We start from the raw sequence: 17,936 nt of genomic DNA, 5'->3' as shown, positions 1-17,936 counted from the left end.
GTCCTAAGGCAAGGCAGTCACTCATAGTAGCTGAGGTTGAGGTAAGAGGAGATAGACCATGAGAAGTGTTGTTAGGCTGTTGTGAGTACTTCAGTTTTTCCTGTGAGAGAAACGGGGAGCCACTGAAGGATTTTGTGCAGAGGAGGGATATTTTTAGATTCATTCTGGCTGCAGAGTTGACCAAAGTCTCAGGGTGTTATCTCTTAGGGAAGCTTCCACGTATTCTGTTATCAGCTCATCAAAAAACAGAATGAAGGTCAGTTGAAGGCACCCATATTGCTGTCACCATTCAGTGAATAGCAGCCTTGAAAACTGATTATATGAATTGGAATCATTTTGTCATACCCAGATAAATTAGAGTCCAGAAATGAGGGAGAAGAGAAAGCAGTTGGGGCACAAAGTGCCTGCCCAGGAATTATATTGAAAGCCAGCTGCCAAAGTGACCTGCTATATAACCTGAAGACCAGTTTTACCTAGTAGCTGCTGAAACTCTAAGACTAGTTTTACTTACCACCTTCTCTCACAAATTAGAACTTGCCTGCTCCTAAAAACTTTGCTTAGGGTCAAAGAGCTATCTTTCAAGGCAATACATAACATTTCTCTAATGAAACCTCCAACCATCTCTTTGTTCTTCTGAAGACCACCCCAGTCTGTGTGTACGCCCTGAACTGCAATTCTGTTTTCCCAAATAAAATGATTTAGAGACTCAACTTTGTATTTTTAATTGATCTTGACACAGCCAATTCACATATATCCCTACTGTGCCACATGCCAGGCACCATGCCAAGTACATTACATACTTTCTCATTTAACCCTTCCCACCTTCTATATAATCACCACTATTGGTGATGATTTTATTCTATTATTATTTTTTGAGACGGAATTTTGCTGTTGTTGCCCAGGCTGGAGTGCAGTGGTGCCATCTCCGCTCACTGCAACCTCCACCTCCTGGGTTCAAGTGATCCACCTGACTCAGCCTCTGGAGTAGCTGGGATTACAGGTGTGCGCCATCACGCCTGGCTAATTTTGTATTTTTAGTAGAGATGGGGTTTCACCATGTTGGCCAGGCTGGTCTTGAGCTCCTGACTTCAGGTGATCCGCCCGCCTCAGCCTCCCAAAGTGCTGGGATTACAGGCGTGAGCCACTGCGCCGTCCTGGTGATGATTTTAAAGACAAGAAAAGGAAATTGTAAAAGTTAGTGACCGGCCCAAGGTTTAGATCAAGTAAATGGAACCTGTGTAAGGTAACTTGAAGAACTCTGCTTACTCATGTGAACACTACCCAAGTAAGGTTTAGCACCCCAGTACTGAGGAACTAAAGATGGTGGTGGTAAGGGGGTGGGGAGGGGCATCAGTGTTTGAGTTCAACCACCACACGTTTCTTCATTTTTAAGTTCTGTCTAGCCATTATACCACACATTTGTCTGCACTATAACTGGACTTCTGCATTGTTGATAGTCCTAAGTTTCCTCTAAAGCTTGGCATCTGTGTGGTTTATTTGGTAGAGATTTGGACTTTCAAAGGGACGATACCCATCACTGGGGATTTCTCTCAAACCCTGGTGATTTAAAAACCTACTTGGGCACTGCTGCTCAGCCGGTGGACCAGTGAGGCAAGCACAGAAATAGAAAGCAAGCATTTGTAAGTGTTAGTAGCTACTTTAAAGAGTAACTTTGTTCTGTTAGACCTACTAATAACAAATCGAAGCTTGTATTTAGCACATTTTTTTTTTTAACCTTCATTTTTCTCCCATTTCATAGTATTTTACCTGAGAGGCTGAATATACTAAGACAATGGCCAAACCTAATGTAAAAACAGATCTCTAACCCACAACCTGCAGCAACCTGCCCAGAAAACCAGTCCATTATCTACAATAAGCAACCCAGGGAGCCTTCCTGCTTTCAATCAGACTTGCAGTCTAGGAAGCTGAACAATAACTTCTGTAACAACTGGGCTCAAGTGGCCAGGACTTAATAACTGATAGCTTTCTTAATTTTTGTCCTTGCTTCCAAGTTAGGACCAACCAGAGAAAGGCAACTATGCCCCCTAACCAATCCCTGGGATATTCCACTTCTAGGGAGCCGCCTCCAGACTCCAGTCTGCGCACACCTGAAGCCTTCCCTTTTGTCCACCATAAAGCGTCCCCACTCCTCTGTCTGCCTTTGCGTCCCTCCCTAAAGGCAAGGGACAGTGGCTGACGCCTTTGCTCTTCTCGTTCAGATGGTCTTCATTTATTCCCACATACCCGGGGTGGGGAGGAAATTAGCAAAAGCAAAACTCGGGTCCTGCACGCAGGCAGCTTAAGTACTGTCCTAGGGCTCGGGTCTCCCCTAGGCAGGAACCTCGAGGGCCGGAGACCGCAGTGCAACCCAGGCACGCGCCTTCGGACGGCCGGAGTAAATGGTCGAGAGATTTTACGGGGTAGCAAGGGCCCAGGTGCTCAGGGTGGGAGAAACTACACAAGCCTGGAAGCGAGCCTAGCCCTTTATCCCGTCGGGTTTCACCAACGAAACCCGAGCTTCCCAGAGTGAGGGTGGAGCTTCCTGCGCGCGCCCTCTGCGCATGCGCCCGCCCAGTGCCCGCCCCTCGACCTGGAGTTGATGTCACATCCGGCGGCGGCGGCGGCAGCGGTGCTGAGTTTTGTCTCCCGGGTCGTCGGGGCGCGCGCGGATGTCCCAGGTGTCCCGCCGTCTCCCTCCTTCCCGTAGGACTCGCCCCTCCTGGCCCTGGGCCCCAACGGTGCCCGCCTGCCCGGCGGTCGGTCAGCGCAAAGGGCACGGCTTCCTCTGCTTCTCCCGGACCACTTAGTCTCAACCCTGGTGTGTTTCCATTTCTAGAGGTGAAGCATCCATCATAGAGAGAATGGGACCTGGGGTCTTGGACCAAGGTGTTTTTACTTTCCCATCAGGTGGACGCGCATGGGCAGGAGATTTTATTTGCAATGTTTCCTCCTAGAGGATGCCTTTGTCATTGTAGTGCAATCTAAGAATGGGTGTCCTTAGACAATAGGGACCGACCGAATCGTCATGCAACTGTTTGGATGCCTTAAAAAAAAAATAAATCCCCACACTCATTATGCGTCTTATGCTGCTGACTTTTTTTTTTTTTTTTTTTTAAGACATCTGCTCCCGAAAGCTCAGAGCCCTTTAGCATTTCATTTACTAAACGAATCCTAATCTTTCCTGTGACTGGATCGGATCAGAGGATATCTTTTCAACAAGGAAGGAAGCCCGCCCCTGCTCACTGGGGACGTCTCAGGATTTTTAAACCTAAAGATTTACTCTTGTGCACAGAGCCTGGAATCATTTGCGTGAGGCAGTGCCGTGCTTTTTTTGGGAAATGCATCACATATTTTCTGTTCTTGAAACGCCAAATCTAACTTGGTCTTTTTTTGGATGAGTTACCTCCAGTATTATGAAAGTTACTGTGAAGGAACCTGAGACCACTGAGCTTTTTGAGTTCTTGCGATAGATTTTAAATTGTTTTTCTGTCTTCAACTCTGACTTTGGGATCACTGTCAATCGGCTACATTCTTTACCCTCTTCTCGTTATAATTTAATGCAATTTACCTGTTGTAAGTTTTGAATTTTGATAGTTACACTTAATAGAATTGTGTTTAAAAGAAAAGTGAGGAACTCGTGGCTTTTTACTTTTATATAACTTAATTTTTCATTTTGCAAAATGCCCATTTAAAAAAATATAACTAAGCTAAAGAAAGGAAATTAAAATCATCTGGAATCCTACTACCTGAAGATAACCATTGCTAACATTTTGGAATAGAGTGTTAATTTTTAAAATATGTGAAATTTGTAAAAAACAATGAAATCATAGTGTATGCTGTTCGAGTATAATTTTTTTTGACATATCTTGCCTGGCTTCCATTTCACTTATTTTTTTTCCTTTGCACATTTATAATAACTACAGAATGTTCTATTGTGCTAGGCACTCATAGGTATAGTGGGAAACCTAGTGCATAAACCTTGTGCCATCTATTTTAGCAGCTCAGAGAACTTTTAAATCTTGGTTTATGGCCGAGATGCATAGGTGGATGGTTGTAGAACTGAGTAAAAGGAAATCTTTAATATTGGGTCCTATGCAAGGGTACATCAGTTTTATTGAAAAGGTAGAGAACACCATTGAAAATTATTCTAATTCTTGACTCATTGTTTCTACACTCACTTTTCCCCTTCATCTCTCTCTCTATTTTCCTGTGTCTCCTCCAAGAATGAAATATGACTGACGACTCTCAGAGAAACTTTCGTTCAGTATATTATGAGAAAGTGGGGTTTCGTGGAGTTGAAGAAAAGAAATCATTAGAAATTCTCCTAAAAGATGACCGTCTGGGTGAGTACTTTTTAAAATTAATCTCATTGTTTCTCAGTCATTCCACATGTTCTGAAGTAAGTATTTTCTTAAAAGACATCCAGAAGCATTGGTTGCTTATTGTATTTTTTAGTGACATGTTGAAGCAGAATGGTGTATTTTGAGAAAAGTTATAGATTTTTCAAATTTATATTTCACTGAGGGTCAGAAGTTTTTGAAAGGTTTCTTAAGAAAGTCGTTAATATTTTTTCTTTTGTTGAGTCTATATGTTTTCATGTGTTATCTAGGTAAATTTGCAATAACTCTGGTCACGATTTTTTTCTTTTTTTTTTTTTGAGACTGAGTCTAACTCTGTTGCCCGGGCTGTAGTGCAGTAGTGCGATCTGGGCTCACTGCAACCTATGCTTCCTGGGTTCAAGCGATTCTCCTGCCCCAGCCTCCTAAGTAGCTGGGATTACAGGCATGCACCACCATTCCTAGCTATTGTTTGTGTTTTTAGTAGAGACAGTCACCATGTTGGCCAGGCTGGTCTCAAACTCCTGACCTCAAGTGATCCACCCACCTTGACCTCCCAAAGTGCTGGGATTACAGGCATTAGTTACCGCGCTCAGCCCATGATTTTCTTCTATGGAAATACTAAGAGTGCATTGTATATTGACATTTTAGTTTCTTTTAAGCCAGTCTGAATAAGGTCTGTTGTTGACTAAAGTAAAATAAACTGAACCATATTTAAAGATAATACTTTATTTGCATAGAGTACTTTTAAAGTTTCTGAAACATTTCTCACCTTATCTTTGATCTTCAACTGTACAGTCTTTGCTTTAGTATGTCTGGTATTCTCCTTTGATAAGCAGAAGAATTGACGGTCAGAGAACTAACTGTAATTTACTGGAAAATGTAGGGTTTTGAAGGTGGACTGCACCACTTACTAGCTGTGTTAGTTTGATCAAATCATTTAACTGCTTTGAACTTCAGTTTCTGCATTTTTAGAACAAGAACTACCTAACAGGCTTGCAATGTGAATTAAATTAAATAACCCTGTAATTAATAACTACCACTGTTATAGGGAATATAGTAATATATGCAAAATGCATCTCCAATGCTGTAAAATGCAAATTGTTTTTATTTTTATTATTATTTTTTAAGACAGCATCTCACTCTGTTGCCCAGGCTGGAGTGCAGTGGCATCATCTTGGCTTACTGCAACTTCTGCCTCCTGGGTTCAGGTGATTCTTCTGTCTCAGCCTCCTGACTAGCTGGGACTACAGGTGTGTGCCACCATACCTGACCAATTTTCGTATTTTTAGTAGAGATGGTGTTTCGCCATGTTGGCCAGGCTGGTCCCAAACTCCTGACCTCTAGTGATTTGCCCGCCTCAGCCTCCCAAACTGCTGAGATTACAGGTGTGAGCCACTGCGCCTGGCCACAAACAGTTTTTAAATAACTTAGTTGGCAGAAGTCTTGGGCTAGAAATCAGACTAGTATTACTTCTTCTAAACTTACTGACCATATGGTAGACATCCCCTGAAGAAATGTCTTAACTATTCTTTCAGTTTTAAAAAATGAAATGTGCTTTGACATACTGTGATCAGTATGAAAAGCTTCTAACAATTGTTTTCTTCTTCCTCTAGATACAGAGAAACTTTGTACTTTTAGTCAGCGGTTCCCTCTCCCATCCATGTACCGTGCATTGGTATGGAAGGTGCTTCTAGGTATGAGACCCAGGAGTTGGAAGATTTATCTTCAAAAATATTGAATAATGGGATCATTTGCTATCTTATCAGTCAGAAAAAGGAAAATTTGTTTAGGTCTTTTATTGACTATTGGATCTTCCCCAGAAGGTTCAATTACCGCTCATTATTTTCTGTTCTATTAATGATATTATAGAAGAGAAAATAGTGTATGTTCCTGAGACAGGATCTGGGAAGAACACTGGACTAGGAGGAATGAGAATTGGTTTAGGCTTTGCTGTCAGCTCGGTAACCTGGAGGAAGGCGACCCCTCTGGGACTCATTTTTTGCATCTATAAACTGAGGCTTTTGAGCTAAATTACTCCTAGTTTTTAGCTCTACATTTGTAATATTTTGTGATTCTCAGCTATAGAGGTATAACTTCCTCATGAGTCAAAGAGAAATTGAAGACTTAATACTCCCTAAAAGCGTGAATGACTAGATTCCAGCGGTGTGAATGGCTGAATGAGAAGGAAAACTGATCTTACTTAGTTTCTATGGAGGAAAGCATAAATTAAGTGCCATGAGTAACTGGCAGCATCCCTTCTGAGCCCAAGATTTTCTTTCCCCTACCATTGCTGAGCCTGCTGGAGCATTACCAGGATAATTCCTATCCATTACCATCCTCCTTTTCTTTCATAAAAAAAGTATTTTTGGCTGGGTGCGGTGGCTCACACCTTTAATCCCAGCACTCTGGGAGGCCAAGGAGGGCAGATCATGAGGTCGGGAGATTGAGACCATCCTGGCCAACATGGTGAAACCCCCTTTCTACTGAAAATACGAAAAATTAGCTGGGTGTGGTGGCGTGAGCCTGTAGTACCAGCTACTCGGGAGGCTGAGGCAGGAGAATCTCTTGAAGCCAGGAGGTGGAGGTTGCAGTGAGACAAGATGGCACCGCTGCACTCCAGCCTGGGAACAGAGCGAGACTCCGTCTCCGAAAAAAAAAAAAAATCTTGTAGTTTGTTAACTGTAAGATAGTGGTGAGGACTAAATTCCTTGAAAAATATAAACTATGTTTGCTCCTCATTGGGCATCCGTGTGTGCCTGTCAGTAGGCAGAGTCATTTACACAGATTGTACAGAGTAATCCTAGAATCCCCTGTGAGGCAGGTATTGGTATCCTAACTTTGCAGGTGGGGAAGAAGACTCTCTGAGGCTAAATAACTTGCCTAAGGCATTATAGCCTGTAAATGGCAGAGCTAGGATTTGAGCTTACGTTTGTGAAACTCATTTGAAGGTAAGATAGATTGTGATTCTCCTACCTCAGCCTCCCGAGTAGCTGGGACTACAGGTGCGCACTACCATGCCCGGCTAACGTTTTGTATTTTGGTAGAGATGGGGTTTCACCATGTTGTCCAGGCTGGTCACGAATTCCTGAGCTCAGGCAGTCCACCTGCCTCGGCCTCCCAAAGTGCTGGGATTACGGGCGTGAGCCACCGCGCCCGGCCCACCTTCCTTTATCATGTCATAGTTATTTTTTGAGGAAAAGGCACTGGAAGTTTAGAGCCTGTCGTGCTGTGTAGGACACAGCCTGACTCTTCCTAGCACAGAGTTTTGATTATTTAGGGATCTTTACTTCAAATGCCTACTTCCTGATACTATTTTAGTTAAATATCAGAAAGAGGCTTTTTAGGACCAGCCCTTAGAATACAGGTTTAAGGGTTAAAGTGCTGTCTCTAGAAGTGTGATGAGGGTTCGGTCACAGCTGTTTAATCTGTATTAGCCGAGATGTAGGAGACTCTTTAGCATGTTCCCTTGGCTTTTCTGGAAGCCTGGCTCACAGTCTCATAGCAATGATTTATTTCAGGGAAAAGAACATTTAAGCAATTTTTTTTTTTCTAACATTAACATGGTATCATATTAGCTACTATTGTTTTTGTTTTCTGGGGTATTCTTTAGAATACTAAACCTGTGGCATTTTATATACTAAACCTGCACCAAAGAGGGATTCATAGTCAAATGTACTAGCTGACACTTACACTAGCTTAGTGTTTGCCGAGTACTCTCCTGAATGCTTTGTGTATATTGATCTGTTTATTCATCTAAACAACTGTATGATATTAGGTATTGTTATTCCCATTTCTCAGATGGGGAAGCTAAGACATAGGGAGATAAAGTGATTGCTAGAGGTCACCACCCAGCCAGTTAATTGTAGAGCTGGAATTTAAACCCAGCAACTTTGCTCCAGAGTCTGTGCTTCTGTGGAGCCTCATTAAGTTTAATGAGGCTTGAGTAAATAAAATGTGTTGTTTTGTTTTGTTTTGTTTTCTTTGAGACAGGGACTTACTCTGTTTCCCAGGCTGGAGTGCAGTGGTACGATCACAGCTCACTATGGCCTTGACTTCCCAGGCTCAGGTGATCCTCCCACGTCAGCCTCCCGGGTAGCTGGGACTACAAGCATGTGCCACCGGACCTGGCTCATTTTTCTGTAGAGACAGGGTTTTTCAAATACCTTCGCTCAGTTGCCCAGGCTGGTCTCAAACTCCTGGGCTCAAGTGATCTGCCTGCCTTGGCCTCTCAAAGTGCTGAGATTATAGGCATGAGCCACCATACCTGGCCTAAAATGTTTTTCTTTATGGCAAAACTTAGAGCCATGAAAATTCATTGTCACCATTTCCCAAATCTGTTTGACGATGGCATTTTGTCTTCTCTTGGGGTTAGCATTCTGTGGAGAAGCATTTGGTGAAATGCTTATCCCATTTCCTGCCTCTGACAGATGGGGAAACAAATGCCCAGAAAGACAAACACCTTTGAGAGTCCTAGTATTATCCAATCTGAGGCTGGAACCCGGATGGCTGGCCTGTCTAGTGGTCTTTCCACTATGTTTTCTCAGAGCCATTTGTTTGTAAAAAGGATATGACACCATGTTTAAATGGGTTAATGAGCTTAATGTGTCATAGAAATGTCATGTAAGGTGACCTCACCAATGAAGATTAAGGTCTTTTGTGACCTGGAGGATAGGATACTTAGTGAGCAAGTTTTAACTGTTGGGGAAGAGAAGAATTCAGTGGGCTGTTGGTGGTTCTGAGATGTAGGGGTCAAGTACAAAGACTAGGGTGAGACCCTCTCAGAGCTAAAGGCAGCCTGAGGCTGCCATAAATTAAATTAAACCATTGTTATAATTGATGTGATTGTTAATCTTGAATGTATGCGGCACACTTATTCAAGGGCTTTGCCAGTGTTCTTATATCAATGATGCCTCAGCATTCAAACACTGATAATATTTCACATTTAAGATTGTTTTATAGTGAGAATTTCTAAAAGAGATTCTATATGGCACTTAAATATCTGTGTGAATTCTAGCCTAACTCTGTTGGGTCGCTTCTCACAGCATCCTCTTTCATAGATGAGGGATTTGGAGTGATGGCTCAGTATTTTGTTCTTTTTTCGTTTTTCCTATTCTCTCCAGGAATCCTGCCTCCACACCATGAGTCCCATGCCAAGGTGATGATGTATCGTAAGGAGCAGTACTCGGATGTCCTTCATGCCCTGAAAGTCGTTCGCTTTGTTAGTGATGCCACACCTCAGGCTGAAGTCTATCTCCGCATGTATCAGCTGGAGTCTGGGAAGTTACCTCGAAGTCCCTCTTTTCCACTGGTTAGTGGTCGCTTTTGTCTGACACTAAACTCAACTCTAGACTGTTCCATCTTGCCAGCCTTTGATTACATCATGTTTTGCCTTAAAAACTTTCGGTGGCTCCCTATTGTTATTAGTGTAAAAGTGACACATCTTTACTTGGCATTCATGGCCATGCACATTCTGACCCAACCTTCTTATTTTTTGTTTTTTTTTAAAATACATTTTATTTTGAAGTAATTTCAAACTTCTAGAAAAGTTGCAAGAATATTTCCAAGAATTTGCATATACCCTTTACTCAGATTCTCCAGTTGTTAACATTATGTGCATCTGTTTTGCTTTGTCATTTTAAAACGTATTTTTTAAACACATTTTTTTTTTTCCTAAATCATTTGAGAATAAGATGCAGACAGGGTTCCCTACTACCTCAGATTCCTTCAGTGTACACTTCCTAAAGACAGGACACCCCTGTAGATAGCCATAGTACAGTCCTCAAAACTAAGACGTTAACATTGATACAATATTAATATCTCATCTACCAACTCCATTTGAATTTGACCAATAATGCCTTCACAAATAAGCAGACAGTCAAAGTTATGGGTGAGGATTGGATCCTGGTTTAGGCTTTGCACTGGGTAATCATGTTGCTTTTGTCTCCTTTGACTTGGGACAGTTCTGTCTTTTTTTAATCTTTCATGGCTTGGACATTTTTGAAAGGCATAATCAGATGCTTTGAAGAAAGCCCCTCAGTTTAGGTTTGTCTGGTGCTCCCTTCTGATGAGATTCAGGCTATTCATGTTTGGCGGGGATACCAGGTGGGTGATGCTGTCTCCTTTTCTGTGACTCTTATCAGGAGGCACATAGTGTGGATTTGCCCCATAAGAGATAGTGTTAACTTGGATCATGTGGCGAGGGCGGTGCCTGCTGGAGTTTTCCACTGGAAATTGTTTATTTTTTCCTTTTTAATTGCTGTTTCTCTTTGTGGGGAGACACTTGGAAACCGCTATGTAAATATCCTATTCCTTATTGAACTTTTGCTCATGAGTATTCTCATTTGATGATTTCTAAAAAAATTTTATTTTTTAACTTTTAAAATAATGTTGGGTGTAGAAAAAAGTTGCAAAAATAGTACAGTGTTCTCAAATACCTTCTCCCAGTGTCCTCAAATGTTACATCTCATACAACCATAATGTAATGATCAAAACCAGAGAGTCACAACACTGGGAGCTACTCTGTAGGCCTCATTGGGATTTTGCTGATGTCCCACTGATGCTCTTCTTCTGATCCAAGATCCAGTTCCAGATCACACATTACATTTCACTGCCATGTCTTAGTCTTTTATCTGGAACGGTTCTTTTTTTATTTTTTGAGACAGAGTTTTGCTCTTTTTGTCAGGCTGGAGTGCAATGGTGCGATCTCGGCTCACTACAACCTCTGCCTCCCGGTTTCAAGCGATTCTTGTGCCTCAGCCTCCGGAGTAGCTGGGATTACAGGCGCACACCACCACACCCGGTTAATTTTTGTATTTTTAGTAGAGACGGGATTTCTCCATGTTGATCAGGCTCGTTTTGAACTCCCGACCTCAGGTGATTCACCCGCCTTGGCCTCCCAAAGTACTGGGATTACAGGCGTGAGCCACTGTGCCCGGCCTGGAACAGTTCTTCAGTCTTTGTCTTTCATGACCTTGACACTTTTGAAGAGCCCTGGCCAGCCAGTAGAGCATTTCTCAATTTGGGTTTTTCTCTTGTTTCTCCATGATTAAACTCTGGTCACGCATTATTGGCGGGAATACCACAGAAGTATGGGACTCATTACTGTTGCTGCTAACTTTGATCACTCTGGTAAGATGGTGTCTGCAGAGTTTCTCCACTATAAGGTTACTCTTTTCCTCTTTGTAATTAATAAGTAACTGTGGGGAAGTACTTTGAGACTTGTAAATAGCCATCCACTAATGGTTCTTATTCTTGCCTGAACCAGTTTTTACCTTGCTGGTTGCCAAATGGTGATCTAACTCCCTCATTCTTTTTGCATATATTAGTTGACATTCTTCTCTAAGGAACAGTTTTCCCTTCTCCTTCTTTATTTCTGTCAGTATGAAATTAAAGTGTTATTTGTTTGGCTGAAACAGTGAATTGTTCAAATGGATTTGCTGGAACACTCCTATTTTACAAAATTTATTTTTATTGCATATCTTATATTTTTTGAAGTTAATGATGGAGTATCCATGGACAAACCTTAGAGCTAATAAAGATCATTTGTATTTATTATGTTTGTCAAGAGAGAGAAGGTCCCTAAAAAATAATTGGAATAATTTAAGCAATCATCTTTAAATTTCACTTATTGGCAAAGGGAAGTTGATAGTACTACACAAGTTCTTGAATTACATATCAAATTAAATTAGATAATCTGTTAGTTCAAGGAATTGAGATGACAGGGTATAGGTTCCCCCTCACCGCTACTCAGCTTGTCTGTGTTCCAAGCTGAGACACCTTTACTGCAGCCTTAGGCAGACACGCTTCTGAGTGAGTGTTTTGGACTCTGCCACCCCACGTCTCCCCAGTCATGGTCCTCATTGTGTTAGTCTGTTTTTGGTTGCTTATAACAGAATATCTGAAATTGGATAATTTATTTAAAAAAGGAATTTATTTCTTACAATTCTAGAAGCTGGGAAGTCCAGGATTCAGGGGCTACATCTGGTGAGGGCCTTCTTGCTGATGAGGACTCTCTGCAGGGTCCTGAGGTGGCACAGGCTGTCGCATGGCGAGGGGGCTGAATGTGCCAACATGCTCACCCAGGACTCTCTTCTTCTTAGGAAGCCACCAGTCCCATTCCTGTGATAACCCATTAATCTATGAATTGACCCACTGATGAGGGCGGAGCCCTCATGATCCAGTCACCTCTTAAAGGCCCCACTTCTCAATACTGCCACATTGGGGATTAAATTTCAACATAAATTTTGGAGGGGACAGATGTTTGAACCATAGCACCTACTTAGCGCCCACTCTGCCTCATTTTTTAATTCATTAATAAGAGGGTGCAGCAGCGCTTGGCATTGGGTCAGGAAAGATGACCTGAGTCCTCTTCTCTTGACCTGTCAGTGGTCAGGAGCAGTCAGTGATATGCCACCTTTGTGGGTGCCAGGCACAGTGCACAGAACTGCACAGGAGTCCAGGAAAGGAGATTTTTCCTTTCCCTTTTCTTCCTACTTATTTTCCATTCTCCTCTGACACATTAATAAAATGCTTAGAGAAAATTTATTCCCTATGATGTAAATTCTGTTTTTCTGGACATTTTATAGAATATTAACAAGTTGAAAGAAGGGCTTAGAATGAAATAATACATTAAAATGACAATTTTGATTTAAGTTGGTACTTTTTAGGGGAAACTGTGATACTTCTTAGTTTCTTTTTAACATTAAAATCCTTCAGCTATTAAATCCTAGATGAAAATGTAAAGCTTTTTGTATACGATATGGTGTTTGAAAACAGAAGAGGTTTTCAAATAAGGTCCCAGTTTTTCTAAGATCTCTCTGTTGAAATTTCCCTGAGAGTTTACTTTCGCATTCTGAGTATTGACACAAGGTTTGAGGAAGTGCCATTCTTTTGATTCCCAAAATTCTGATTCTCGGAACATTTTAACTTTTTTACTGCTTAAGATGGAACAAAATTCTGAAGGTATGCGTGAATGCTTTGAAATAAAGCAAATGCTCTATTAGTCTTTTTTGGAGCTCTTCAATATTGGCAAATTACTGTGCTGAAAAATGTCTCCAGTTACTGATGGTGCCGTTTGTTACACCCTTTTCAAAGACATTCTCACCTGGTACTAAGGATATTTTTGGGTGGAGAGAGTCAGTGACTTGCTTATCATTTATGTTGACTCTGTGAGGGGCTTAATGTTAGAAGCTGGAGCATCTCTGTACACTCAGCCTGAAACCTGGTCATTCAGAAGCAGCACTGACCCTGTAGTTACTCATCCTTTTCTCCCCCTTGCTCCCCTCTTCAGGGATGGACTCTGTGCTTTTTGATCCCGCTTTGATTTATTAATGTAGCCTTTTCAAAATTTAGGGAGCACGGTTTCATTTTTTATTAAAGAAATATGTATTCCTCTCTTTCACCGCCTTCCTCTTGAGATTTATTATTAATGTTTCAGGAGCCAGAAGATGAAGTATTTCTTGCTATAGCTAAAGCCATGGAGGAAATGGTGGAAGACAGTGTCGACTGTTACTGGATCACCCGACGCTTTGTGAACCAATTAAATACCAAGTACCGGGATTCTTTACCCCAGTTGGTGAGGACTTTTTTTTTTTAGGCTGTTGGAGAGTGAACAATGGTATTGGGGGTCTTCAGGGAGTGCTCTTACCTCCTGAGGCTGCTACAATTATGAATAACCCTTTACAGTAGGACTCAGCAAGTGTTTTCTGTAAAAGTCCGTATAATCTAAATATTTCCAGCTTGGTGGGCCAGATGGTCTCTATTGTAACCACTCAACTCTGCTGTCGTTGCACAAAAGCAACCTTAGACAATGCATAAAATAATGTTCCTGGCTGGATTTGCCCTGCTGCAGGCCATAGGTGGCCAGTCCTGCCCTATAGTATTCCTTATTCTGGTCTAGAATCCGCTGGTCTAGAGTAATCCATCTGTATAAGTTAAGGTTTTCATTTGGCTGCATATAATGGGAAGCCCAAATACCAGAAGCTAAGAGTCCAGGCAGTGCAGAGCTGGTGCTGCAGAACCTCAGTATGGAGAGGGTTGCAGACTCCTGCCATTCTGCTCCAGTATTCGTAGGCATCATCTTTCCCCTCATGCTCACAAGGTGGCTCTTGGACCAGTGGCCATGACATCTGTGTTCTGGGCAGAAGGAAAGGGAAGGCAAAGGTAAACACAAAGGAATAAGAGGGACAGGCCAGCCAAGTCTGTGGCCCATTAGGCTTTCTCTCTGCATGTACAGCTGACCTTTGAGTAGTGGAGGGTTAAGAGAACTGACCCAACCCCAGCATAGTTGATACTCTGCGTATAACTTTTGACTCCCGCAAAACCTAACTACTAATAACTTACAGTTGACTGGAAGCCTTACTGATAACATAGACGGTCATTTAACACATATTTTGTACACATATTTTGTTTCCGTTTGTGTTTTTTTAAGATGGAGTCTCATGCTGTCGCCCAGGCTGGAGTGCAATGGCGTGATCTCAGCTCACTGCAACCTCTGCCTCCTGGGTTCAAATGATTCTCCTACCTTAGCCTGCCAAGTAACTGGGATTACAGGTGCCTGCCACCATGCCTGGCTAATTTTTGTATCTTTTTTAGTAGAGACAGGGTTTCATCATGTTGGTCAGGCTGGTCTCGAACTCCTGACCTCAAGTGATCCGCCCACCTTGGCCTCCCAAAGTGCTGGGATTTACAGGCATGAGCCACCACACCCAGCCACATATTTTGTTATGTGTGTATTCACTATACTCCTGTAATGAAGTAAGCTAGAGAAAAGAAAATGTTAAGAAAATCATAAGGAAAATGAAATATATTTTCTATTTATGAAGTGGAAGTGGTTCATCACAAAGTCTTCATTCTCTTTGTCTTCACGTAGAGTAGGCTGAGCGGGAGGAGGGAGGGAAGGATGGTCTTGCTGTCTCAGGGGTTGGCAAAAGTGGAAAAAAATCCATGTTTAAGGGGACCTTTGCAATTCAAACCCGTGTTGCTCAAGGGTCAACTATATGTTAGTGACCAGGACTGTGTCACTTGGCTGCCCTGTCTACAGTAGAGGCTGGGAAAGGTGTTCTTTTTTTAAAAAAAGCCTTGTATCTCCTACTAAAACAGGGGCTCTGTGAGTGACATGGGAGGGGCACATGGGAGTGTGGCAGGCAGCGAGCTGTTTCTGTCATAGCCTTGCTTGGGAAGGCAGAGAACTGAATGGTGGTTGCTGCATCGCACAAGCTAGTCTTCCTTTGCCATTTTCTTTTTTTTGTCTAGTTTTTTTTCTTTTATTTATCTCATTTATAAAAATAAATCTGTTTGTCTTAAATCATTGGGTTATTTCTTTTTAAAATTCTACTGAAAGTGGTAGCTGTGGTATAGGGTGCAAGATCAGATGCGGGACAGTGGTGATGGCTGAATGGGCGTTGAGGATCACTGCAGTTAATTATTAATAAGGCAATGTGCAAGACCCTTCAGCTTCTGAGAACACTTACAAGTGCAGTTTTTATATATTTCAACTAAGCAAAATTTGACTTTTAAGATTTTGAAATTTGATCCACTTTGTTGATTTCAGTAAAAATAATTTAAGCATGGAAATGGAGCTTACGTAACTATGTCAGTTGCCTAATTAAGTGAGGAGGTCTCAGTTTTATCATACCATGATCTAATTAGCTTTTCTTATTTAATATTTGAGTAAGTCAGTAGCATTTTGATAGTTTATGCTATTCTTTAAAAATTCATCCTTTATTTTTCGTAACATAAGCAGTGAATGCATTCTCAAAAGAAATTAAGCAATTCAGATGAATCCGTATTTCCCTAGACCTGGACTAACCACCCCATCCCAGCAATTGCCCACTTCCCCTTCTAAGAAGTAAACATTTGTCATTAGCTTGGTGTGTATTATTCAAGATTCTCTTATGTGCGTGTATATATGATTTTTCTTTTTCTTTTTTTTTTTTGAGATGGAGTCTAGCTCTGTCACCAAGGCGGGAGTGCAGTGGTGTGATCTTGGCTCACGGGTTCACGCCATTCTCTTGCCTCAGCCTCCCAAGTAACTGGGACTACAGGCTCCCGCCACCACGCCTGGCTAATTTTTTGTATTTTTAATAGAGACAGGGTTTCACCATGTTAGCCAGGATGGTCTCGATCTCCTGACCTCGTGATCCGCCCGCCTCGGCCTCCCAAAATGCTGGGATTATTCACATTAAGTAGTAGTATACTGTACAAATGGCCCTATGGTTCTATTTTTGTTTTTAACTTATTGCTTGGAGAACTTTCCAAGACAGTATAGACAAATCACTAGTTTTCAGTCCTGACTTCCTATTAGTACCACCTGAGAGCTCTTAAAAATTACCATCACCTTTCCTCCACTTAGACAAGTGAAATCTGAATCTCTGAAGGTAGGGCCCTGGAATTCTAAATTCTTAAAAGCTCCAGGCAATTCTGAAGTGTAGCTCAAGATTGAAAGGCACTCGTTTAGAACCACCTATTAAAAAATATTTACTCCTAGCATTTCCTGTTACGAATTTCCCATATTTAAACATAAGAGATCCATGCTGAGAGTAAATATGCCCTTGTACAGGCTCCCTGTGTGTATGCGTATCTCTTTAGGCTTGGTACCTATGAGCAGAAGCAGATGCTCAAGCGGAGGGGAGACATATGTAAAATCTATTCATTTATTTTTGTCATATTTAAAATTTAAACTGCCTGACTGCTCATCCAAAGGCCATATCAATTTATGCTCCCACCAAACAGATGATGAGATTTCCCATTTTCCACCCCATTGCCAATACGTGATAGTATCAATGTCTTACATTTTTCTCCATCTGATGGTGAAATGGTATCTCATTTTAATTTACTTGTCCTCAGTTTCTAGTGAAGTTGAGTATGTTTGCATATTGCTATTGTTTTGTTGACATTTTTCTTTGTAAGAGTTATTGGTATGTAGTCACTCTTGGATCTGTAGGGGATTAGTTCTAGGACTCCTTGAGATAGTAAAATTCATGGGTGTTCAAGTCCCTTACATAAAATGGCATAGTATTTGCATATAACCTACACATCTCTTCTTGTATACTTTAAATCTAGATTACTTATAATACGTAATGCAATGTAAATGCTATGTAAATTGTTATACTGTATTATTTAGGGAATAATGACAAAAAAATCTTTGTCTGTTCGGTACAGACACAACTATCCATTTTTTATTTCCCAAATATTTTTCGCCCATGGTTGGTTGAGTCCATGGATACGAGGGTCGACTGTACCCTGGATATTTATCCTTATCCCTTATGTTTGTTGAAAATACTTTCTGTTTGTTGTACAAAATTTTAGGTTTTGATACAATGAGATTGGTCAACATATATATATATTTTTTTGCTTTTTTGTGTCTTACTGGTTAATTAACCCTTTCCAACCCCAAGATTAAAAAATATATATATATATATATATATTTTTTTTTTTTTTCTGAGATGGAGTCTTGCTCTGTCACCCAGGCTGGAGTGCAGTGGCGCGATCTCGGCTCACCACAACCTCTGCCTCCCGGTTTCAAGCGATTCTTGTGCCTCAGCCTCCGGAGTAGCTGGGATTACAGGCGCACACCACCACACCCGGTTAATTTTT

The 17,936-nt window shown here is 41.5% G+C and overlaps 1 protein-coding gene across 7 annotated transcripts in view; it reads left to right on the top strand.

The window, feature by feature from the left end:
- Window positions 1-2,559: 2,559 nt before the first annotated feature.
- TBC1D7 (TBC1 domain family, member 7) overlaps window positions 2,560-17,936 on the top strand; it is a 24,808-nt gene continuing 9,431 nt past the window's right edge. For 2 of the 7 annotated variants that reach the window (XM_011962707.1, XM_011962702.1), the window contains exons 1-5: window positions 2,560-2,818; window positions 4,224-4,343; window positions 5,954-6,034; window positions 9,461-9,648; window positions 13,777-13,914. In XM_011962707.1, coding sequence (XP_011818097.1) covers window positions 4,232-4,343; window positions 5,954-6,034; window positions 9,461-9,648; window positions 13,777-13,914 — 519 coding nt within the window. In that variant the 5' untranslated portion in view covers window positions 2,560-2,818; window positions 4,224-4,231. Of the gene's footprint in view, window positions 2,839-4,172; window positions 4,344-5,953; window positions 6,035-9,460; window positions 9,649-13,776; window positions 13,915-17,936 lie in introns of those variants that run through there. The other 5 variants (XM_011962703.1, XM_011962706.1, XM_011962708.1 and 2 more) reach the window with 5 other exon arrangements.

The sequence above is a fragment of the Colobus angolensis genome, unplaced genomic scaffold, assembly GCF_000951035.1.
Source record: "Colobus angolensis palliatus isolate OR3802 unplaced genomic scaffold, Cang.pa_1.0 Scaffold6, whole genome shotgun sequence".
Taxonomy (NCBI): Eukaryota; Metazoa; Chordata; class Mammalia; order Primates; family Cercopithecidae; genus Colobus; species Colobus angolensis.
This window is presented reverse-complemented; position numbering and strand designations above follow the sequence as displayed.